The sequence below is a fragment of the Amyelois transitella genome, chromosome 13, assembly GCF_032362555.1.
Source record: "Amyelois transitella isolate CPQ chromosome 13, ilAmyTran1.1, whole genome shotgun sequence".
NCBI lineage: Eukaryota > Metazoa > Arthropoda > Insecta > Lepidoptera > Pyralidae > Amyelois > Amyelois transitella.
The window spans coordinates 763,660-790,711 of record NC_083516.1 but is presented as its reverse complement, the minus strand read 5'-3'; the positions used below and the strand labels follow the sequence as shown (position 1 = coordinate 790,711).

Sequence of the window (27,052 nt, the reverse complement as noted above, 5' to 3'; positions counted from 1 at the left end):
CGTCGGTGGATGCGTTAAATTTAATTTGATTTTATTAATAAAACAAACTTTTGTGGCGAAGGCGGAATCTTTAGAATTAAATGTATTTAACTTATAATTACACTTGAAATTTTAGTTGAGCCAAATGTCATCAAAATCGGAACGTACATAAGTTTTGAGTTCATTCAAAAATTGGAATTCTCTGTCATATGAGAGATAAAATATGGAGTTTTTTTTTTTTTTAATGGAATTCAGGATAGTAAGTAATATGAGGTCAATGATGAAGTAGAACACTTAAGCTTAAATACTTATCTTGCTTAGAAAACCCTTTACATTTATTTATTTAAACTTCATTGCACAAAATACAAATGTATAGCACAATTGGCGGACTTAATGCTAGAAGCATTATCTACCAGTCAACCATTGGGTCTTACAGAGAACTTAATGTGGGGTTAAACTAAATAAATATATATTTATACCTACACAAAATATAGAATAAAATTTAGTGATTGAGGTAGAGTAGTAGAGAATTCATTCTCAGAAAGATGTGACTTAGCAACTTAGGGTTTTGAAATGTAATAAAATTTCAAATCTGCCATCTACCAAGATCATCACAAAAAAAAAATACTATCTCATTAACGTTCCGTTATCAGTTCACGTCCCACATACAGACATACGTAAAAACAATTCGACCTCGAACTAGCCCTATCTAGCCTAGTTGCTGGTCGCGAAACCTAATCTAGCTTAATTCGGCATTCGTTATCTGTCACATTTCGCTCGCAATCTCTTGCAATGATAACGCCCGGCCCTCTTTAGGGATGGGACGTCACTATCGATAATCGATTCTTGTTTTCGACAAATATTAATTGTTACGTGTTTCTTATTTAAATAATATAAAAACAACTATTTAAAAAAGATAATTAAAATTAAATCCCAAAAAAAAATATGTTTCAGATGAAAAGGATTACAAACTTAAAGCGATATTAAAAATAAGTCTTATGTTACTAACATGTTTATAAGATATGGAAAACACATTTTTTTCAGAGGTTTAGTTGAAAAGTAGCATATAGCAATATTAAATAGCAATTTTTTTATGTTCCGTCCTATTTTTTTTCTGACACTCGCCATTAAACACTCTTTTCTACACTCTCTTTTTCAATCTCCTTTTACTTCATTAAAGTAATAATGATTTTCAATTCTTTAAAAAATATCGATGAAAAAAATTGCGTCGACTACACGTCACTAATAGTCATTGCACTTCGCTTATCAAAACCAAACGTTTTATTTTTCATACAAATATTTATTGGTGATAGAAAAATATTTCAGCCACTTTTTTTTATTTAGTACTAGTAACGGTGACCGGTTTCGTTCGATTTTAATATGGTAAGTGATCCAATCGATTATAAAATTTCAAAAGGATATAGACGTGACCATATGTATGTATGTATGCATAAAATTTCATTTAAATTACGTTTTATCTGAGTATATGGGAAACGCTTGTGTTAATATAGACACAAACATATATCACGTTTTATCCTATACGGGGTGAACAGAACCAAAAGTAACAAAACTCAAAGGACAAGTTTAACTGGATAGAATTGAAATCCAAAGATACATACATATAGTCACGTCTATATCCTTTACGGGGTAGACAGAGCCAACAGTTTTGAAAAGTCCGAAAGGCCACGTTCAGCTTTTTGGCTTGCTGATAGAGTCGATATCAAATAGTGGTTTCTAGCCTATCGCCTAAAAAACAATCCCAAGTTTATAAGCCTAGTCGCCTTTTACGACATCCATGGAAAAGAGAAGGAGTGATCCTATTCTATTTTTATTGGTGCCTGGAACCACACGGCACAAATCCAAAAATAGTTATTTGATAATAATAATATATTTATTCATTTCTTCACAAAATTACAATTGTTTACTGTTATAAGTTGCTCGTTTATTCCCCTAAATATGTATCCCAAATTCTAAACCAAATCCCTTCATAGACATTTACAGTATGCGAGAAGAAAAGCTCGCACTTACAATTTCCTTTCTACCTACTAGACCATTACAGAAGCTTTTATTTGTTCTATAGGTACTATAAAACGAATAAAAACACAACTGTTCTTTGTGCAGTCGGGTAATATAAAAAAGGCAATGCACTGCAGTACATTGTCCTAATGCCTCATCGTTATGTCATAGTAAACAGTAAACGCTTATCTAGAAAAATGTACTTATTTTTTTTTATATAAAACTGTATGTAGTTATGTTTTTGTATATTTATTATGTCAATGAACTGAAGTCTACTTCTATATAACAGCGGTCATATACTAATAACTTATTCTGAGAACTTACGGTGAGGGAAAACAATGTGATGAAACTTGTATATTCAGACTCATACATACATACTTACATGTATATAATCACGTCTTTAGGTACAAATAAAGAAAATAAAGGGACTTTTAGTATATTATGTGTGTCGTGTGGATTCAGGCATTGCAGATCCACGCCATATCATTCCCATAGATGTCGTTAAAGACGACTAAGGGATTATAAACTTAGGATTCCTCTTGTGGTCGATGGGCTAGCAACCTGTCACTATTTGAATCTTAATTCCATCGTGAAGTCATACAGCTAAACGTAGCCTTTCAATGTTTTCGAAGTTCCTAACTCTGTATACCCCGCAAGTGATACAGACGTGACTATATGTATGTACGTATGTATGTTTGACTATATTAAAGCAATCCCTGGTGAAAATCACGAATGTTTCACACTAAGAATTCAAAGATTGGCCTGAATTAAGTTTCATTCACATTATAAAATTTAAACATAACAATTTCTTTTTTTGTGTAAAACGATTATGAATGGTGATGTTTTTCATAACAATAATATGAAAACCTATATGATTGTGTTATAACACAAATCGTTCTAGAGTTCGCGTATTCAAAATAATTCGGTCTTTTTATCGATATAATTCAATCTCATTGAAATATTATGCCGTTCTTATGTTACTTTTCGTTCGACTTCTTTGTACATCCTACATCCTAAATAGTTTAGTAAATAACCACTTAAGCTGTTTACGGAGTAGTGAGGCTCAACGTAAGCAACTGAGGCCATGTTAAATTGGATGGCCAATTAAATAAATAAATATAAGTAAATATACACGGGACAAACTACACTGATTGAGTTAGCCTCGAAGTAAGTTCGAGACCCAGGCCAATCAGAAAAAGTTCTTTTCTCATCATGCCTTGGCCGGGATTAGAACCCGGAACCTCCAATGTCACAGACAAGGGTACTACCGCTGCGCCACAGAGGCCGTCGTCAATTATAGAGAGATTCAAAGACACTATCCGTTAGATAGCCCATCGTCTAAAAGGTTCTCAAGTTCACCCTTATCCTTAATTGACTTAACAAAACCCACTAAACAGTAAATTAATCCAAATTACGAACAGACAATAATCCCAACCCATAAATGCAACTTTCGCAACGTTATTTAACGTTATCGCCGTATATAGTCCCAACTTTACGGACCACTACGGACTTATGTACATAATCCATAGAGCCTTCGAAACTTCATACGTCACACACACACACATTGAATCGTTCAACGCGATTGGCCAAACTTTCACTCTCAACAGGCCTACATAGTTCGAATACCAAATAACGCGCCGCTATTGGTCGTTTCACATTTGACCTTTGTTCTGATTCGCGGCATAGTTTCATATACCTGTTGTTTACGGAAATAATGTACTGAGGGATGTTACCGTTTGAAAGGAAAGTAGGTATGAGCCCTTACGTGGTGTGTGGGTTAAGTTATAAGATTCACGAAGTGTATTTTTTGTGTGATTTAGTGCCGTGTGGTTCACGGTTCTAATAGAAAAAAGAATTGAACCATTCCATCTCGTTACCATGGATATCGTAAAAGTCGACTAAGCTGCTTATTTATTCTTCTTTTAGGCGATGGGCTAGTAACCTGTCACTATTTCAATATCAATTCTATCATGAAACCAAACAGCTGAGCGTGGTCTTTCAGTCTTTCGGGACTGTTAGCTCTGTCTACTCCGCAAAGGGGATATAAACGTGATTATATGTATGTTTGTATTTTTTATGTGTTAAGTTTGTACGTATTGATTTAAAAGGCAGGTTACATTCATACATGTTACGTCCCAAAGCTTTACGAGGTGGCTAGAGTAAGAACTGAGACAACTTTAAAGCCTCATTCAGCGTAATGATTGCAATATGCAAATTCAAGACTCTTGTTTAATTTACATTATCGCTTCAGCACATCACTTGGACCAACGGCTAAGCGTACGTTTTGAAACACAAACTCAATATTAACATAATTGCTCTAATAACCTGTCACTACTTGTATCTCAATTCTATCATTAAGCCTGAAAGCTTAACGTGGCCTTAAAGTCTCTTTAAGGCTGTTGGCTCTGTCTACCCCGCAAGGGATTAAGACCTGAATAAATGTATGTTTTCAGTTATTTTATCTACTTTTTCTCTATTTGCAGGTTAACACATACAACAACAGACAATCGCTGGGCAGACTAAGGTACGTTAATAACTACATATACATATAATCACGTCTATACCCCTTGCGGGCAGACAGAGCCAAAAACCTTGAAAAGACAGATAGGCCACGTGCAGCTGTTTGGCTTAATGATAGAATTGAGATTCAAACAGTGACAGGTTTCTAGCCCATAGTCTAAAAGAAGATTACCAAGTTAATAAACCTATCCTTTAGTCGCCTTTTACGACATCCATGGGAACGAGATGGAGTAGCCCTAATCGTTTTTTTTATTGGTGCCGGGAACCACACGGCTCAACTAAATTATTTATTTTGTAATCTATATACCTTCATTACATAAAACCCTTCCGTTTCTGACTGACAAACAACGTATAGCATATTTGACCTTGCGTGCACCACCTAAGGCCTCATTTTGGTTACCACCAGGCAGATTAAGGTCTAACGCACTCAAATTATTATGAAATAAAAAAACACAGAATAGAATTTCATATCTTTTGCTCAAATATCAGGATGATCATTTGAATAACTCTTTAAACCAAAGCATGCCGTTCCACATACATACATAGGTACATTAAATCGCGCCCCTGGGGGTAGGCAGAGATTATATCTTTCCACGATCTCGATATATATCTATATATATTGTAAACTACTGGGCATAAGAAATTTAGCATAGGCATGAACGATGATTTAATAGTTTTATTTAGTTTATATATTAGCAACCTGTCACTATTTGAATCTCAATTCCATCAGCCTATTATCAGCTGAAAGCCTATCAGTCATTCAAGACTGCTGGCTCTGCCTACCCCGCAGGGCATACGTACATCTATTTCTAAAGTCGTCTGCCTCAATGATGAAATTGACGGATAGTAGGTCTGTATATTTATAAAAAAAGTAGTTTTAGTTTTAATATAAAATAGAATATGGACCACAAAAATTAAAAAAAAAAATTTAAATATTATTTTCTCGTTTTAAGTACATTAAAAAATATATATATATATATACGGGACAAATTACACTGATTGAGTTAGCCTCGAAGTAAGTTCGAGACTTGTGTTACGAGATACTAACTCAACTATACTATATGTACCTATTTTATAATAAATACTTATATAGATAAACATCCAAGACAGACCAGGCCAATCAGAAAAAGTTCTTTTCTCATCATACCCTGGCCGGGATTCGAACCCGGGACCTCCAGTGTCACAGACAAGCGTTCTACCGCTGCGCCACAGAGTCACTTCAAATAACAGATACGCAAAAAAAAACCTGTCCACCTTTTTAACTGACCGAATCAACTAAGCACAGATAACCTAAGCGGCGATAAAATTCTCAAATGCAATGATAGGTCACAAAGCGGCTCTATGCCACCACAAAGATATATACTGTAGACTTTTTTGTCACTAATGAAGACCAGTGATAAGGTAGGTCATGTAGATACCGCTGGTAAGCTAGATATAAGTCTAAATTTTTAGTTTCTGTGATAACGCACGGTTCTGCAGCTGGGTAAATATTGCCAAATTTTAATTTTATTCGTGTGTCGGATGACTAGTTTCTACTAGTTTTGGCGTGGAAGGTTTGGGTTTGGTGCTCGGGAGATGGAGATGATATTATCTCACCTCGGATTCTCGAGGACCTGGGTTCGATTACCGGCCGAGTCGTGAAGTGTAGCGAACTTTTTGTGATTCACCTGAGTGTTTGTAACAATTTAGTATTCCGTTATAGAAGTGTCGAAGTAAGTTTGGGGCTTGACCAATCAGTGCTATTTATCCAAAAAGGTTATATGTATGTTTATTAATTGTAGTGTAATTTTTTTATATATTTGTCTGCGATTTTGTGCTTTTTGGGGGTTAAGGGAACTAGAAGAGATGATTTTATGTGTACTTAAAGGAAACCATACAAGCATACTTTAAACCACGCTTCTTTCCCGGAGGGGTAGGCAGAGACTACATCTTTCCATTTACCACAATCCCTGCATATTTCTTTCGCTTCATTCATCACTCTCTTCATGTAAGCTCGTCAGATTAGGGTACTCTTGACCTGACCAACAGGGCGTTCTCAATTTAAAATAACTTTTAATAACCTAACGTTACTTGCGAACATAAACTCGATGATATTTTGTATACATAGTTTGTATAATTTAATTATTTTCAGCTAGAACGTTGGAAACCTAACTACACGATAAGATAGGGTAGCCTAGGTCTCCGATAAAACGCTAAATTTACGAAAAAAAACTGATAACGCCTGACTATCGTTGCATTGGATATAAGTATACTAATTCTGTTATAAAATTCTAAGTAGTTTTGATGATATCAAATATTTTACACACATATATAGATGTAATCATGTCTATATCCCTTGCAGGGTAGACAGAGCCAACAGTCTTGAAAATACTGATAGGCCACGTTCAGCTGTTTGGCTTAATGATAGAATTGGGATTTAAATTCATAATTTCATTAATTATGTCATTATCATTAATAATGCTTAACGTAATATTAAGCTAGAGTAAAATGTCTGTTTAAACCTATTTACAAAGGTATATATATATATGTATTATAACTGTATCACATCATGAATAGAAGGGTGTCAAATACATACCACATAGCAAATCCTTTCACACCCATTCAATTTGCAAGTACTAACCCTTCTAATGGTGTTATTCACAAGCGACAGCGTATTAATTTAAAGTCACGTTTATATCCTTTGCGAGGTAGACAGAGACTACAGTCTTAAAAACACTGAAAGGCCACGTTCGGCTGTTTAGTTTAATGATAGAATTAAGATTTATATATAGGTACATATAAACACGTCTATATCCCTTACGGGATAGACAGAGCCAACAGTCTTAAAAAGACGGACTTCTCGTGCAGTGAGGTTCCAGGCACTAAAAAATAGGACCACTCCATCTCTTTCCCATGGATGTCGTTAAAGGCGACTAAGGGATAGCCTAAAAAACTTAGGATTCTGCTTATAGACGATGGGCTAGCAACCTGTCACTATTTGAATCTTAATTCCATAATAAAATCATACAGCTGAACGTGGCCTATCAGTCTTTTCAAGACTGTTGGCTCTGTCTAACCCGTAAGGAATAAAGACGTGATCATATGTATGTATGTACTTAAATCGCTCACCTTGCAAATAATCGTATCGTTCTTGTACCACACTGCTTTTCCCTAACTATAACTGATTAACAAAACGGCCATCTTTTAAAAATGGCGATCCGCCATTTAAGTTACAAGCCATTTATCTTCGTATGAATAGTTTCTTTTGTAAGTTTAACGCCTCGAAGCAGACCGTTTAGCGTCATACATTAATATTTTGTTATATATATTCTTGTTCTACGACCTTGCGCCGCATTACAGTTGCTAGAATATTTGCTTATTAAGTCAACATTTACATTGGCAAAATGTAATAAAAATTGATCGGAACTATTGCATTTTAATGTGAATTAATAACCGTATAAATTTAGGTGTGATATAACTAGTTCTTGCATCCAGTCTTGCTCTCCTGGGAAGTTTAAAAATTTAGTGTCTATTTATATAAGTAACTAGAGGCCGCCCGCGATTTCATCCGCATAGAAACCCTATCAATCCCGCGGGAACTCTGGGATAAAAAGTAGCCTCTGTATTATTCTGGGTCTTCAGCTACCTACATACCGAATTTCATCGTAATCGGTTCAGTAGTTTTTGCGTGAAATAGTAACAAACATCCATACTGACATCCTGACATACTCACAAACTTTCGCATTTATAATATTTGTAGGATATTCAATCTCAGGCAATTGATTACCGCTTTCCTAAATTATGTTAGTAATTTAACGAAATTGTTATAATTATGTAATCTGATAAATAAAAATCGCGTACAATATGCCACCGTCTAATATAAAAGTCATTAATTCTGAGAAGCCATCATAATGCCAATATTCCAACCGCACCCGGGTTTGAATATTAACCGTTGTTCTTACAGTGAGGGAAAACATCGTGAGGAAACCTGCACATTAAGGCAACTGGATGTGTAACCACAAATCCAATTCGGGTTAGGTTTACTGCAAAGGTTGCGGAGGTCAGATGGGAGTCGCTTCGTGTAAAAACCTGACTGACTGACCAGGATCCATGGTCAAAGGTATACATATTCCTCTCCACAGAGGTGAGGATGCAACCGGGACTAATGCCAGGGGGAAGAAGGCATTTTACAATCATACATCTTAAATCTAAACCGTAAAAAAATTGTCTACATTAATTTATTCAGAGTACTGAATCTCCTTCCTATAAAAAATTGTAATTAAAGTTATTTGTAAAATATACTTGTTGAGGTAGGTATCACACGAAATTGTATGATAAGGTTTTTTTTTATCATTGATAACGGGTTAGAACTATGATTAGTCGGCGTTAGGTGCATTATCGTGACTGCAGGTCTATTCTATATACTCGGGCGGTTGCACCGAAATTTAGGCACTAAAGAATAAATATATTCAATGCAAAAGTAACCTATGAAACTAATGAAGGTTTTGTCAGTCTCTCTTGAAAAGAGATTTTTTTGTTATAAAAATCATACATACTTTTTATCACGTCTATCCCTTGCGGGGTAGACAGAGCCAATAGTTTTGAAAATACTAATAGGCCACGTTCAGCTGTTTGGCTTACTGATAGAATTGAGATTCGTGTAAATTGACAGGTTGCTAGCCCATCGCCTAAGAGAGAATCCCAAGTTTATAAGCCTATCCCTTAGTCGCCTTTTACGACATCCATGGCAAAGATATAGAATGGTTCTATTCTAAAGTGCTGGATACCACACGGCATATATCATTTTCATAAACACATCAATAACAAAGAAACCTATTCCTGTAAAAAAAGAAAAAACTACACACATAGTTCCAATTAGCGCATTTCTCGCATACGACATTGCAAACTTAATTCTGCAGACGGTCAAGGTTCAAATTTTCCTTAACTCGCATACATTTCGCGTACGTTAATTGCAGTTTGCAGCCGCAAATCGTAAGTTTGTCGAAGCATGTGAGTTTCCAAACAATAGTTAACACAATAAGAATCGGTGTCACTTGACCACTGAGACGCGGGAACATGACACTGACATAGCACAATAGACGTGTGTTTTGTATAAAGTGACCATACGTCCCGCTTTCGGCGGGATTGTCCCGCGTTCAGGCTGCCTGTCCCGCTGTCCCCAGCGAGAGCAAAAATGTCCCGCTTTTGCAAACAAACTAAATTTTTATACTTATTTTATATCAACATTGCACTCAAATCTCGCTGACGAGAACAGTCAGTTAAAAATATTAAATGTACAGACAAAATATTTTTACTGTTTAATTATATGTATGGATAATTATTCATAATTAACTTATATATTAAATATATAGTATATTTCTTATTTAATTATGTACAAATTCCTGAAAGCGTCCCGCTCTGACGCAAAAACAAAATGGTCACTTTAGTTATGTACCATAATATGTGTCTTACCGAAGTTCTGTGCAATTGCTATTTTTGATCAGCCCAATTTTCTGAGCAATTAGGTCCGTACTTAATTTTACTTTTGGTCTACTGGAATAAAATCCAAACTGGGATAAGTCCGTTATTTTATGACTATATCTGGACTATATCTGCTAGCCCATCGCTCAAAAGAGGAAGTTTATAAATTTTATACCCCAAGTTTATAAAAAGTTTATTAACTTGGGGTTCCTCTTGGGGTTCACTATTTGAGTCTCAATTCCATCATAAGGCCATAAAGCTGAACGTGGCCTTTCAGTATTTTCAAGTCTGTTGGCTCTGTCTAGCTCGCAAGGGATATAGTCGTGACCATATGTATGTATGTATATACTTATATAAGCACAAACATGTTTTCACTAGAATGTCTCAAGTAATTAAAGATACTACGAATAGTTTTAATAACTGTAGGTATAACAATAATGTAAGCAAAACAACAGGAAAGTAAACAAAGAAATTGTTCTGAATACAATACGCCCTTGGCATCGTTCAATTAAACAGGAATACTTAGAAATCCATGACAATAAAAAGAATCACTATAAATTATGAAATATACACGGCAACTTCCATTGTCGAACTTTGGGCTAATCTAAATAACTTCAAAGGTCGTTCGGACTCGTAAAACTTCAGTTTTCTTTTTTTTTTCAAGTTTTTTTTTGTTGTGGCCTGAAACCTAAGAACATGGAGAAATAATCTTTCAAGGATATTCTGTTTTTTTTTTTTATTGTCGTGTTGTTAAAAGGTTTTAAGCATATAAGTCCAATAAAATATCTACCTATTCTCCAATGAAACTTTCATTCATTTTTATATTCAAAATAAACTGTAAATATTCAAATAACATTTGTTATTTTTTATGGGTAACCATTAGTTAAGTTATTACTATATTTTACCCCCCCATGAAATAAATAACCTTATTTGTAAAAATAAATCGAATAGAATTCATAATAAATAAATCGCAATATTATTTCCTTAATTAACTTATAACATTACTAGAAAGTCATCACGTATCACATTCACCCGACAAACATATAGTATATAAAAATAGGCCGAACATATAATTCACTGGCTGTCATAAACAAGGTATCTATGCACATATACAACGTATAGTGAAAGATATTTTTTTATCAAGAATGACCTGTATTTAATCTGTATTATAACAGTTACTAATAAACATACAAACATTCATTAAAATTTTATGTACTCGTAGGTATATTTTTAAGCAAATATTTGTGTACATCGATAGCCGTACGAATACCTTTCTTGGTCAAGAGTTTTTGAGTTGTAGATACATTAATACATACATAAAGTGCCGTGTGGTTCCGGGCACCAACTACATCATTTTACTACATCTTTCCACCTGCTATTATCCCTGCATACTCCTTTAGCTTTTTACACATTCATAACTTTCTTTATGCAAACTTGTCGATTTCGGTTCTTGACCGGTCAGGTCAGGTTTTCTCCGATTTGATCAAGTGATTTGATCGGTTCATCAATTTTTTATACATAATATTAATTGAGTATTTTCAAAATTGTATGTGCAATGTGATTTATATATAAACATAAAGTTTATCATTAAAAAACAAAATGACTTACATTGATCACATAACAACTAAACTTTCATTTGTATTAGTTCTTTTATATTATTTCTAAATAATACAGGTATTTCTAAATATTACACTTATTACGTACCTTTATTTTATCTCGGAATTTAAATAATGTTACAATTACAACTTATGTACTTATTTACTGCTTTTTATTTACAAACATTAAATCTCACTTCACTTCATTTTTTAATGTTATGGCTTCAAACAAAACGATGATTTTGGCAATGTCGAGGGTGAAAAATATACGATTGAACTTTACAAGTGAGGGTATTGTGATCCATTTGTAACCTAAAACAACACAACACTAAGAGTTAGTGAGGTACTTAAGATTATATTAGTAAAATATATATAGGTACATTGTCAATATAAGGACAAGTGGACACCAGAGTTCTTTAATATCGGCAAAGAGTAAAGGAGAGGAAACGTAAAACATGTACATATAAAAGGGGAAACATTAAAATTAAATCTCAATCCATAAAATTATTTCGTGAAATTACTATTTTTTTTAAACTGTCATTCTCTTCTACAGACTATATCGGACACATGATTCCATAACAAAACCGCGCGCAAAAAAACCAAGATGGCGGACAACCAGCACTTCTGCCTTAGATGGAACAACTATCAGAGTAGCATCACCAGTGCTTTCGAGAACCTTCGAGATGATGAGGACTTCGTGGATGTCACCCTGGCCTGCGACGGGAAGAGTTTGAAGGCTCACCGGGTGGTACTATCAGCTTGCAGCCCTTATTTCAGAGAATTGTTGAAGGTAAGTTTTTTGTTCAGTAGAAAATATGTTTTTTTTTTGTTTATTTATTTATATCCAAAATAGACTACTACTAATTCCTATATTTTTAAAACCCAAACATCGCGACACGTGAACAAAACGAAGTCGTTTAAAATGCAATAGGTATTAAAAGAAAGATAAATAAGTAAATGTTATAGATAAATAAGAAGAATAATTGCTGTAAGTACTTAAAAGTAGGTAGGTACTATACTAATGATAATGTGCTTAAAACTAAAACAATAAAATCAAAATATATACCTATATGTATAAATAAAATTATAAATGCTTATAAATAAAATTTAAATGGATGCTATACGCAGAAGAAACCAATAACTGGATACTTAAGTTAAGTATACAAAATAACAATAAAGTATTATAAAAAAATATAAAGCATGAAGAAAATAAAATCACAACAACAAAAAATAAAAAATAAAAAAAAATTATTAACTTGTCAGGTGTGGGGTTCGAACCCACGCTCCCTCTCGGGAACCAGAGCTTAAATCTGGCGCCTTAGACCACTCGGCCAACCTGACTTGGCGAGACTTCGCGAAATTACCGTTCAGCCTCGGAGAGCAATACGTATCATGTTATCTCGCGCTATGCCACATTAACATTTTATGCAGTCGTGTTTGTATTATATTAAAATGAAATTTGCAAAAACACATTTATTCATAATATTAATCAATTTTTGTTAACAGTATTTTTCTTTTATTTATTTTGTTAATATTATATCTTAATTAATAACTTATTAAACTACTTTATGATAAAAAAAACTATTATTATCTTTTAAAAAATATTTTGGAAATGGAATGTTTTTTTTTCGATTAACTTAAAAGAACTTAAAACAAAAAAATGGTCAATTTGTTTTTAGAACGCATCAATTTTCATCGTTAAAAATTTAAAATCACAATGGAACGGGCAATGAATCGGCACGCGTAACCAAATGTCTATGAAATGCTTGCAGGTTTTTCTATGAATCGGTTATTGGCGTGAATCGACACCTGTTGTTATTGACCTTTTATTTTATATTTTCATTGCATTCTTTTCATATTTTCGTTTAATGATAAAAAAAATTGATATGAAATCTGGCCACTATGGAATTCAAATTTAATTTTTATTTTTTACTACATATTTTATTGTAAAAAATATCTAAATAATGGTTCGTTTACTATTTATTGTCTTTTCGACGGCGAAAACATTGACCAATATACATATATTTAATGATAAAGTCTTTATATCGGTGTTTTTAAAATATAACAAAAACATTGGCTATTGTTTGACATTAAACATTTCTTGGATTTTAAAGGAAAATGCTTTGCAATTTCTAATTAAAAAAATGTAGTTAGCGATAAAATGGCAATAAGATCGCTGATTTTGCTATAGATATTCACAGAAAGACCACCTATGACTTCTGCTTAACAATCTGTTTACATCATAAGCATTCAAATTTAGAATAGTCATGTTTCATAATTCAAAATAATTATGAAAAAAAAATCATTTATAATAAAAAAATTTGACCTAGTGCGTGTTTGGCATATTTTCATCATAATTTCCCATGTCTTTATACTATGACCTATTTTATTGAAACGATGATGACCTATAAAACTTAATAAATTATGTTTCAATATTTTATTAAGTTTTATAGGTACCTACCATTTTTATTTACCATTTTAACTTCGAATTTAAACATGTTAACACATTCAAATTAAGAATAGTTCACATAATTATTCTAAATAAAAATTTTCAACATTAATAAAATGTGTCATACTACAAAGTCTTACTGTGTAAATAAGCTTTTTCTACTATTAGGAGAGACCTACCTAGTAGACCACTGAGATGATAATTACTTTAAAAAACCCTTTAAATCTTGTGTCTCCCACAGTCAACACCATGCAAGCACCCAGTGATCGTCCTGCAAGACGTGGCATTCACAGACCTCCACGCTTTGGTGGAGTTCATATACCACGGCGAGGTGAACGTGCACCAGAGGAGTCTCTCCTCGTTCCTGAAGACTGCCGAAGTGCTCCGCGTGTCTGGGTTGACGCAGAATGAGGATGTGCAAGGGGTGAGTCCGTTTTTTTGTCCTACTCTATCCGTTCTCAGTTTTGTAGGCCAAGCGCATCTTTTGTTCTTCCTGAAGTATGCTGGAAGAATAAGGAAGGGCAATGGGTAAGTCTTTCCGTCTGTCATTTTTTCCGTTTTTCCAGTGGCATTATCTGCCACTGTGTTTGGGCTGGACCTGGTGTCACCTTGTCCGGTCTACAGAGTCTTCAGTTTCCAGTATAGCCAAAGGATTTCTTCAGACAGCGCCTTCCTGGCGAAGGCAGTATACCCAGGTCTTTTGAAGTCTACCCATGTGTCATCTTTCTGTGTCCAGAAGGTCATCTGTCTTGGTGACTGCTGGAGTCATCGGCAGGTTTCTGAGAAATTAATATTGGGAAGTGAAAGGAGGTTATACTCTTGAGAGGAAAAGATTTTTAAGAAGTGATTTCTCTTTCCTCTAGATACGAGGATCTGAACTTGGTGCTGTGAAGACATTTATATGCACCATGGCTTTAATCGTCTGGTGGAGTTCTACCACCAATGTCTCCTTCTGAGGTTATTTAGACGTTTAAAATGAAGACGTGCAATTGTAAAGTAAATCATAAAGATATGGTCCTTGCCCCATTAATATAGGATTATAGATAGAGCTTCATAGATCTCAAGCTGCAACTTAGAAGCCCACTAAACCCAGTATTCTTCCACAGCCGCTGCTGCAGACATTGCGAGCGTCAGCCACCGCGCCCTCCCCGCACACGCCGCCCCACCCCGCCCACACCCCCCACCCGGTCCACACGCCGAGCTACAACGAGAAGCTGGAAGAAGCCCTCTCGCTCCCCACCGGGGTGCCCCCCCAAATGCTGCGCCGGATCCCCCTCCCCCCTCGCCGAATGTCCCGCTCAGCCGACAACTCCCCAGACGTCATCAAGCGTCCCCGCCACGACAACAACAACACGGAACAGAACCAAGTGCACGACTTCTCCACCAAGAATTCCATCAACAACTCCAGGCATGAGCCTGGGAATAACGGGAACGGGATATCCAACAGCAGTTCGTCCCCGTCTCCGAGGCTGATGGAGGACGTGAAGAATGAGCCGCTGGACATGATGTGCGTCCAGAACGCTGACATTGACAGGAGCACGGACGACACCCCCCCGCACCATCACAGACCACTTGTGAGTTGGTAAAATCTATACATACATACATACATAAAATCACGCCTCTTTCCCGGAGGGACTACCTCTTTCCACTTGCCACGATCTCTGCATACTTCCTTCGCTTCATCCACATTCATAACTCTCTTCGTACAAGCTCGGCGGTTTCGGGTACTTTTGACCTGACCCTTTACCAGGACGTCCTTAATTTGATCAAGATACGTTCGTCTAGGTCTTCCCACTCCGACTTTCCCTCCACACTCTCCAAAATCTATCTTATTCACTTACACAGTTTTTGGGAAATTTATGTCAATTTAGTGTAAAGATTTATTGGATTATCAGCAACACGTTTGGGTAAATTAATTGTGGTATTGAAACTCTTCATGACTCATTAGTTTATGAGTCGATCCACCTATAAACACAATCCAGAAGTAACTTAGGTGTTACATGAAGCGACTCCCGTCTACCTACCGGAGAACTGTACTTTTTATGCGATGAAAATGTACCCTTTATCTTTAGTATTTCCAAAAATCTGTGCGCCAAAGTTTTAATAGATTAGTGAAATCAATATTAAAGAAGAAAGTTAATGACTGACTAACTTACATATCAACACACAGCCCAATCCACTGGATCTAGAAACTTGTAATCTTCCGTGTAGTTCTTATATGTAATCTAGGGAAGCACATTAATAAGTACATTACTCACGTCTATAAAGGGATATAGACGTGATATACTATCGCGGGGTAGACAGAGTCAACAAACAGTCTTGAAAAAACTGTGAGGCCACATTCAGCTGTTTGCCTAAATTTTAGAATTGTTGGAACAGCTGGGAGTCAAACCCAGGATCTCCAACTAGTAACCACTACTCCCCAAAGTCGCCAATTATCATGTTTATGTCTCCAACGTTATATTCTAAAAATACCTTGTAGATTTCAATGCGTTGCAAACTTTATTTGATAAGCGTAGGTCAAGGCCGACCTTAAGTGAATAAGTATAGTTATCTCTTCGTTCTAAGAATCATTGTATGTGCTTAAATGTAGATCAATAGAACAGTCATATTACATTATAATGTGCCGCGTGGTTCCCGGCACCATTACAAAAAAGAATAGGACCACTCCATCTCTTTCCCATGGGTGTCGTAAATTTTCTCAATTCTATCATTAAGCCAAATAGCTGAACGTGGCCATTTAGTCTTTTCAAGACTGTTGGCTCTGTCTACCCCGCAAGGGATATAGACGTGACCATATGTATGTATGTAAAGTCAATTATTTACACGAAGCTTCTTCACAATGTTATACTCACGGTAAGAGCATCAGTTAGCAATTAAAAATACTATAATATATGTACATATATACCTATGTGTGCGGCTATAACTAGTTCATTATAAACATACAATTAGTTCCGAATAAAAACGTTAACATTGAGTGTTACCAAGTATTTGAGACGACCCCACTAGCCCGGAACTAACGGTGTTGAATGACAAATGTCAAATTATGTCACCCGAGATACATCGGCGAGAGTCATTTGGCTATGGAATTGTAGCTTTAATATATACATAGTATCTATGTATATGTATGTAACATATTTATACATATAGTCTCTATCGAATACGTATCGTATAACGTGGCCTTTTAGTCTTTTCAATACTGTTAACTCTGGCTAACCCGCAAGGGATATAGACGTTAGTATATGTATATTAATTTTTATTAATATAAAGATACATTATTAAAATCTTAAATTTATTTGCAAAAAATTGTGTCGCGACGCGCCAAAGTTAGATTGGAATGCTAACTTAAATAGTGTTTCAAGTCAGATATAACAGAAACACTTCTAATCTGATCTGTGAGCTTTGCCTGGATCGCTACAGCCGCAAACTTTTATTAAAACTTCTATTTCTAATCTACTACAAGCCTAAACCCAATTTTCTTACATTTAAATTACTTGAGTGCCGTGTGGTTCCCGGCACCAATACAAAAAAGAATAGGACCACTTCATCTTTTACCCATGGATGTCATAAAAGGCGACTAAGTGATGGGCTTACAAACTTGGGATTCTTTTTTAGGCGATGGGCTAACAACCTGTCACTATTTGAATCTCAATTCTATCATTAAGCCAAATAGCTGGATGTGGCCCATCAGTCTTTTTTTTTGGCTGTTGGCTATGTCTACCCCACAAGGGATATAGACGTGACTATATGTATGTATGTATTCTAATCTACTTCAAGCCTAAACCCAATTTACTTACATTTAAATTGCTCGAAAGAGATTTAAGGTTGACTGGAAGAGATCCAACTTAGGGATGAGCGCGTCTTTGTACTGTACTGTTTTATATTTGCAATGTACTCCTTTAGTGTAGCATTTTGTTACCGCTTCTTCTGCACTGATGCTTTGGAAGCGGCAGTAAACTTGGTTTTAAGTCATTTATATGACGTCAACCAATGTTGTGAAACCAAAAGATTTGACAATTATTAAGTGATATGAAGTATCATATAATAATGAATAAAAATTTTGAATTTGAAAGTGTATAATAAAGCATTTTCTTATTATAATGTATACTACTACTGACCAACTTTGAATTAGTGTTTAGAAAACAATAAAGTGGGGTACATATATATTTAATAAAAACTTGTGAAAACGTTTCAATATTTTTTTTATTATGACGCACGCAAACGACGTAATTAATAATTTATCTTTTAAAAGTAACTTAATTCTTGAGATTCCCTAGACTGGCTTTAGCACCGTTTGGTTTCTTTTACCTTTCGGGGGTCAGAATGGTAACATTATCATGGTTTCTTATCAAACTTTACACTGAGCGACCGCCGGAACATTAGATCGTAGTGACACATCTAGTAGCCATAACATCCATGTCATAGAGTAACGAACTCGTGCAACATGACTTTAACGCCTATTCTACGCTGCCTCAGGGAGGCGGGCCGCCGTCCCGCGGCAGTTCTGCGGAGGCCGACGACCGCACGCCACCGCCACAGCTGCCGCCGTCGCCTTTCGTCCCTCCAGACACCAAGTTCCCATCATACAACTTCGGCATGGCAGCCCTAACCGACCCATCTTTGGCTGGTAAATATTTTTGTATGTTTCTTTCCAATTTTTATTTAGTTATAGGTTTAGATATTTGCTTCCTACGATCTTCTTGTTACAGACAATTGGCACTACTAGGAATTGTAATTTTTCTTATTGATGTCTGTGTGTATGTGTATGCCAAATTTCAGCTCAACATTACAGCCAGTTTGAGTAAATTAATTAGACGTTTAAATTAATTAGACGTTTTTATATCAAAGTCAAAGAAACATTTACTTACTTACCTAATTATCTATTCAATAATAAGAGATTTTTGTGGATATAGTTATTTACCTACTGAAGGCGAAGGTTTCCAGCCGTGTGGCAATGGCAATAATAGTCCTGTTTTGTTTAAATTACTTATTTGAGCCCTGTAATTACTAATAAGTCCTTGTGTGCACAATAAATTGTACAGTCATAGATAAGTGACTGTATATCAAATGTGGCTCATAAATTTATTGATTAATTAACTTGATTGTTATGTGTCGTGAGTAATAGCTCCGCGCAATAAGTTTTTTTTTAATTTAATTTTTTTATTAAAGTACAGGGCAAAGGCATAAGACATGATGGTATTTCAGGTCTGCCGAGCCCCCTGGCGTCTGACGGCATGGCGAGCACCTCCCAAGGTGAGTAACGGCTTGTCTAGCAACAAGTTTATTTTATGCATTACTACATATATTGAAACAAACGATATTTTTAATGCACTGTCTGTCGTATGCCACATCACCGCTTCCTCTCTGCTCTGTCATTAATAGGTTTATATATCATTATTAGGTTTTATATTTTACAAAATGTATGAGGCAATTATCACGTGACATATAATATATTATCCTATAAACTATATATTTAAATATCTCCTCTTAACCTCTATATATGACTTCATTTGTGCTCTGTGTTCTGTATTCAATATTAATGTTAGCTTTTTGTGTTTTGGTTCGATGGAGTATCATAGGTAACCCGTTCATTTGCTTTCAATCTTTTGTCCATTCTGTTTGTCGTTAATCATTGAACCAAGACGCAAATTTGGCGTGCATGTTTCTGTACTGTAATCATAGATGTGTATACTATCAACAATGATATCAGTATGCTAGCTTGTTTTCTAGATGTGACATGAAAAGTGTGCTAGGCATCCCCTCATCCCACGTCTCCGTTTAGGTTATTTCTCTTTTATTAACTTTCTTTTCGCAATTTTCGTTCTTTATATCCTCAATTTTATCTTTCGTTTCGATTTCCTTTTACCATTTAGTACAAACATTAAAATGCACTCAACTCGTAACAACCAATTGGCTTTTAAATCAATATAAAAACTCAACATTATGAAGAAATTAAACGAGTAAAACGAAGAAGATATTTCGAAATTAGTTTGGAGAACCACCGCCGCCGTGATAGCGCGCCACCCGACCGGCCGACTTATTTACTTTGCCAAGCATAGCAGATCCCATGATTCATTGTCGTTTCTAAATATAATCTCGAATTACCTTAATCGCATTGTCTTGGGAATCGAAATTACGTGTTAAATAAACGCGCATTCAAGACCGGACAATGGATTTAGACGGTAACGTGGTGTCAGATTGTATTAAATATGCGTCCAATAATTTGATTGAAGAGTAACATTGCTCAGGTCGGAGGTATTAGAGAGGCGGAGGTCGAGCGCCCCGCCGGCCTTCATCACCCATCGCAGCGCTTACTAAAGCTAGGCGTCGTATTACTAATATCGCTTGTACACGGCGCGACGGATGGCTATCATCAAAAAGGGGGGTGGCGGTGCTTAAATACAAAGAGAGGCTACGATAAGGAGAGTGCATTAAAACTGAATCGGAAGCTTCGTTGGGGCTAACTGCTTGTGTTGTGACCAGGTGGCGCCCGCACCCCCCAAGAGGAATACCGATGCGAGCCCTGTAACAAGTCCTTGTCGTCGCTGACGCGGCTCAAACGGCATATACAGAACGTTCACATGAGGCCGTCGCGCGAGCCTGTCTGTAACATTTGCCGGCGGGTATACTCCAGCCTGAACAGCCTCCGCAACCACAAGTCTATCTACCACCGCAAGCAACAGGCGCCCCCCGCCCCGGGGCCCTTCTTCCCCGTCAACTGACGGCAGCCCCGCCGCGCACCCCGCGCCCCGCCGTTAGACCCCACGTTGCCATTCGAAGAAACTAAGCTGCCATGTTAACCACCTAAACGCCATAGTCTTGCCCTTTAAGTTTAAAACTGTAACGCGATATGTTCCTAACTGTACATAGCATAGTTATATACTTTGCATGCGCATCGCAGACCTTAATATATGTATGTATCCTATACTTAATACGCTTGGCCGTAAGCGTACCGGCGCCGGCGCGCGGTGCGCTTACGTCGCAACGCCTGTCTGGAACCAATTGGGACATCTGTGATCGGTGCACGCATAACCACCAACGTTTCGAAGCGCATTAGTCAATTCGGTTAGCACGTTGAATTGCCTCTACAACCCAGGTTCTCAAAATTAAGCCACCTATTGTGGAACGAATTGTGCCAATTGGTTCCTCGTTGTTGGGACCTGTTGGATGCGAGCGGGCGCAGTGGTGTGGGGCGCGCCGGCCCGCCCGGGCCCGGCTGTCTGACTAATGCGCTAATGTTGGTTGTTATGTGTGGCGCAGTGGGGCCCTTGGGCGCGGGGCACCGCTGCGAGGTTTGCGGCAAGCTGCTGTCGACGCGGCTGACGCTGAAGCGGCACACCGAGCAGCAGCACCTGCAGCCGCTGCACTCGGCGCGCTGCAGCCTCTGCCACAAGGTGTTCCGAACGCTCAACTCGCTGAACAACCACAAGAGCATCTACCACCGCCGCCAGCGCGGGGCGCCGCCGCAGCCGCAGCCGCAGAACCTGAGCGCCGCCGGCGTCCTGCCCGACGCCAAGCACGCCCCCCCACATCACAACATCGACTTCTACAAGTTCAAAGATCAGTTCAACGTCTAAACATTCATCCCTCAGAAATTTTATTTTCCATATATTTTTTATCTGGATAACGTTGATATATTTTATGTTACTATGTTAAAATTATATGAAATATTTATTTTTTACCTTTGAACTTGTAAATCTTGATCTTGACCATGACATCGCGAGTCGTAGGTTGGCGCGGCCCGGCAAGGCCCGTCCAGGCGGTCCGTGCAATATGCGGTATGTGACAAACTTGACTTTTTACACTATGTTAAATGTGTGACAATAAGGCGAAGAGAAAAATAATATTTTGAGAAAAGATGAGAAATCTTGGTGCTGTAAATTTATATATTAGGCTTAAATTTATAAAAAAAAGGAACAGTGTTCGAATAAGTAACAAAAGAGGCGTATTGTTTTCACGTTGTGTTCATTATTCGGCGTTCTGCAATTGTTTGATTTACCTGCATGATCTCACTCTTAGATATTTATACGAGATTACTAAAACATATTTTAAAAGAATATAAAAAAATATATACACCAATATATAATTGGCTTATGAGGCTTTTTAAATTTTTACTTTGATGTATGATAAATAGATGTTTTTTTATTATTGTCATAACAAACTATACGCAGTCTGTCAAAGGCTGTCACGACTGCAAGAATAGTTATCTAATAATAACTAATAATAATAATAAACCAGCATAAACACTACAAAAACGATCACGTTTTCACGCTGGCCATTTGATATTTTCTTTTTTTTCTGTCAAAAACACAAATGAGGCTAATCAAATTCAATATTTATTTTAATGTTATAAATTTTTATAACTTGTAAATATTTACAATACTGATTTAAAAAAAAATATTTGCAGTTATAAATTTCAACAGAACTTTCACTTGAAAACTGCATCACTGTCTACTTTATAAATTTCTCGAAGCAAACATCGAGGAAATAGCTTAATATAACAACTATATGCAGTCGCTTTAGCCTTGTTATAACAATAATATTTAGATGTTTTCGTTAATTGAGTGTAAGACTGATACATTCAGGATATAGCACCAACACAGAGCAAGACTACACCTATACGGGGTCGCCTTTGCTCTGTGGCCACAAGGATCGGAATAGTTTTCTTCCCGCAGAAGCACACACACACATACAAATAGACCGGACTATTGCCACATGCACACACAGGACATACAAACATACAATATACATACATACTACTTGTTTTGGTCATTTACTTTTTCTTTTTATTCGTTAGTTCTATCGCCATTGTTTTAGGGTTTGAGCACACGATGCACAACATATAAATTATATTGAAATATAATTTGTATTGTTCTTTAAATAAAAATAGAGTTTTTTAATAAGGCGGAATATTGACAGAAAAAATTAAAGGCACCATACACAAGAACTATCTAAGTGTATTAAAAAAAAGTTAAGGATTTCATACAATGAAGTGAGAACAAGATGAAAATATGTTTATGTTATTCTCACATGTTTTCTGGAGAAAATTATGTTTTTGGGTTACACCAATATACAATACGCGGCGACCCAAAATGATCATGGCTTCTCAAATTATAGGTATAATTTATTTCTGTCTTCTGCGAGCTCTTGCCAGTCGTCTCAGAGGCTCAGTTAGTCTTTCAGATTATGTCTTACAAAGAAAACCTAACTAATTGACAATTGAAGGATCAATTTTTAATATAACTAATTCAAATTGACGAATAAAATATTTGTTACAGTCATAACAGTTAAACATTAGTTAGAAATGTTATTACAAAAATATATTTCAATATCTAGTTACTTTGAAATTGAAATTCATTGTGTGTTCAAGCCCTTAAAATGAAAATCCAGCATTTAGCCAAGTGAATCACACGGTGCCATCGAAGCGAATGATATAATGGCTATTTTTTTAATTTAGTTTAGTCACATTTTAGTTACTTTTTTCAAACTTTAGTCTTATTGAAATCTTGTGTTCGTTCTTTTTATTTTATTATTATTATTGTTTCGTTGAATCCCTTTTAAGCTTAGTGTTTTTTTTCGATATTATTATATTTCTTTTTTTTTTTACTCAATCTACAATTGTGTACATTTTCCACTTACCAGTTTGTTGCTGTTTCGTTGTACAATTTGTAATTAAATTACATTTTATTATTATATAAAATACATAATAGGAAATAGCGTAACTTTTTAATAATTCTCAGTGTTAAATGTTCCTAAATTTGAACAGTGTGAATTTTTTAAAATAAAAAAATAACATATTTTCAACTTGTCGTTTATATTGCTTGCCATAAATAGTTGTAATTGCAATTACGGATGCTGCAACACTTGGTTTTGTTTGGCGATTTAAAAATGTAGCTGAAATTTTAGAGCAATAAATGATGCAAAATATTTGGCGGGAAATTGTGATAGCGCGCTATTTTAGCTGTCAATAACTAAATATTGTTGCGGCATCCATATTATGCGGCGGAATTTCGTTGTACTACGTATTCTAGTTCAGTAACATCACTATCGACTAAATGTCGCATTACTGTTATTCTTTTATAGCATAAGACATCTTAATTGTAAATGTAACACATAATTTATTGTAAAACAATAGTTACACTTTAAGTATAATTAGTGCCTGCTTTATTATACTATATTGTGTTCTTTATAATGAAAAAAAGACATATTTTGCGTAACTTCTATAGGAGTAGTGTTGGAAACACTCGCCTAGCGCTTAACTTTAACTAACAAGTATGAGAGGCTTCCTAAAATAAACTTTAATGCTATACGTTATAAGGTTCTGTTGTTATTGCTAGATACATAATGCTTAGCGATTATATAGTTTGTTTAGTTATTTAGTAAGCTTTATTATAAATTGGAAGACTAGTGTTTTGGTGCTAAATTGGACAAGTTCGTGTTAGAAAATCTAAGAAATTTCGAGGAGAAAATGAAAAAAATTGAGGAAAATTCACAATTTTTTGTAATAATTTTCGCAACATTCCGTTTGAAATGAAAATGTTAAGTTTTTATTTGCAAAATGCAATGTTTCAAAGTAAAAATGTAGGATTGTTGTTTTTTTTTGTCTAGTAATTTAGTGATAGTTTTTCTTGTTAATTTGGGTTTGGGAATTAAGTTAGTAAACTAACTAGTGGTAAGATTTATCTGAATTCATATAGATAATAGCTTCTACATGTTTAATTTTAAAATTACAGGGATGTGCTGCAATGGCAGTATGGTAATGGCTATTTTGTAATGGCACTAAAGTGAATTTATTTAGAAAAAAAAAACTTTTGTCTCTTGTTGAAACAAATGCCAAAATGTAATAAGCGCTATAGACTGATTAGAGTAAGCGTTTGAATTGTACACTATTAGGCATATATTATAGATAAAAATTGTACATTATTTACTAAATTAACGATTTTATAAAATTCGTCGCTGTTTCAGCGACGTGTCGAGGCGTATACGTTTGGTATAAATCCAAATTTATTTCTTTTGAAGTTGGTAGGTGCTAAGTAATTCGCTTGGTTCACTTTTTCTAACCTACGACTTGTCAAAATTAAAAAAAAAAAAACAATTTTTAAAACCATACAGTTTTAATGATATTTATGAAGATTTTGTAATTCATATAGGTATGTATGATTTTTATAATATTGAATAATTAATTGAAGAAATTGAAGCCTTAATTAAACAACATATTAACTGATCGTTGTGCGTTGAAGAGTATAAATGACTTGCCATGATTGCGTCGTTAATTTTTTAAAACAACAAGGTTTATTTATGAATAAAAATCTTCATATTAACATTTTAACTGTCAGAAAAAAATGCGTAGGTCAGAAAAACGTAACTTAGCCGATTGGGATCTCAAGGGGTGGCTTTACAAAGGTCGCCCCTGGGTTTTAATGGGTGAGACTACAACGTGTTCTAAGGAGCAGAACACATCCCTGTCAAAACTTAATAGTTAGGCTCTTAACAAGTTTAAGACTGCATCTGTGACCTGTTTTCGTTCTATCTAAAGTGTTAAGATGATTTCTGTCGTTAGCGGCTCTTTACGTATGTGTTCTTATACTTCTTGTTGGCATTTTTTACTTATTTTATAAGGAATCTAAATTAATTTATTGGTTGTTGTATTGAAATTTTATATTATTATTTTTATTTTTATTTTCTTTAAATTATTAATCTATCCTTAATTTTGTTGATAATCGGCATCTGTGTAATGCAGTCCATTATATTTTTAAGAAACTTTTGTGCCAAATTTTTTATTGTTTCATATTTGTCTTCCATTGTGTATAAAAAAAACTTGAGGAGGTATCGGACTGGGACTAAATTGCAATAATGGGCTGCACTCTTGTAATTCATATTAGGAATCTTATAGTTTCACATCACATATTATATATAAATAGTTCTTTTCCTTCCTTACTTTTATTAAACATAATTGACGTAACTACTCATAAAATGTAATTGTAATCGTTAAACCGAACTTCATAAATCCTAATATTGATGATAATGGCGTTTTTAAATAAAACAAATATACAAAAAATATTGTCAGTTTTATTAGAACCTCCCAATCTTAGCCTGAAGCCGCTTCTGTAGAATCGTATTTCCGCACTCTTTGTTTTCAAATTTAGGCTTTGCATCAGTTTTCTCGCCTACTATATGTTCCCGGCTTTGCATGTTGTTCGTTATAACACCTCATCGGCCACTGTAGCTTCGCCATCATTTCTATTTATTTATTTTGTTTTCTATTTTTAAAAAAATTTTAGTTCTTTTTTTATAATTTAAAGTCACTTTGTTTCACTTTTATTTTGTTCGAAATTTGAATTACTGTCAGTTAAAAATTTAATGTTGCCATTGGAAATTTTGGACTCCCAGTTAGGTGGTTTTGTTTCACCGCGTACGGGGTCCAACCCCCATTTGTTTTGTTTTCCGATCTGTTTCCAGGTAAAAAGTTGTTCACTTGTTCGCTGTGCGGGAAGGTTCTGTGCTCGAAGGCCTCTCTGAAGCGGCACATCGCCGACAAGCACGCAGAGAGGCAAGAGGAATACCGATGCACGATTTGCGAGCGCGTGTACTGCTCCAGAAATTCCCTGATGACTCACATATATACCTACCACAAGTCCAGGCCGGGGGAGACAGAGCAAATCCGGTTTTTTTAGTGACTACTTGGGCGGAGTTGGCGCGGCGTGCGGCAGAACTCATCTTGCAAAGAGAACCATGAGACCAACCTTCACTCAACCGCCGTACTTAGCATCACTCATAAAGGTTAGAACTTGTTTATAGACGCAACAGTGTAGGACGATGCTAACTCATTAACAATGATAATTTCTATTTGGATAGACTAAGTTTAGGGTTTAAGGTCCTTTTAAGTTTACTTTACTCGTTTATTTTGTTTGACATTTATAATTTAAACTTTTTTTTTTCAATTGTTTTCTTGAACCCCAAAGCCAAAGGCCCCCTCCCATCGGGTTTCGCAGTTTTGACGTTGTTGTGTTGCTTGGAGCATGCTTCTATCATT

The 27,052-nt window shown here is 35.6% G+C and overlaps 1 protein-coding gene and 1 non-coding gene across 13 annotated transcripts in view; one reads left to right on the top strand and one right to left on the bottom strand.

Annotated features, from left to right (window-relative positions):
* LOC106133162 (broad-complex core protein isoforms 1/2/3/4/5) overlaps window positions 1-27,052 on the top strand; it is a 109,177-nt gene that overhangs the window by 73,950 nt on the left and 8,175 nt on the right. For 2 of the 12 annotated variants that reach the window (XM_060947486.1, XM_060947485.1), the window contains 6 exons: window positions 4,479-4,519; window positions 12,124-12,360; window positions 14,261-14,443; window positions 15,126-15,593; window positions 18,496-18,658; window positions 19,225-19,272. In XM_060947486.1, coding sequence (XP_060803469.1) covers window positions 12,175-12,360; window positions 14,261-14,443; window positions 15,126-15,593; window positions 18,496-18,658; window positions 19,225-19,272 — 1,048 coding nt within the window. In that variant the 5' untranslated portion in view covers window positions 4,479-4,519; window positions 12,124-12,174. Of the gene's footprint in view, window positions 1-1,343; window positions 1,363-4,478; window positions 4,520-5,973; window positions 5,999-12,123; window positions 12,361-14,260; window positions 14,444-15,125; window positions 15,594-18,495; window positions 18,659-19,224; window positions 19,273-20,502; window positions 21,246-21,279; window positions 25,881-26,478; window positions 26,800-27,052 lie in introns of those variants that run through there. The other 10 variants (XR_009657125.1, XR_009657124.1, XM_060947493.1 and 7 more) reach the window with 10 other exon arrangements.
* On the bottom strand, window positions 12,828-12,911 carry Trnal-uaa (transfer RNA leucine (anticodon UAA)). The gene has a single exon. It is a non-coding gene; the product is annotated as a tRNA-Leu (tRNA).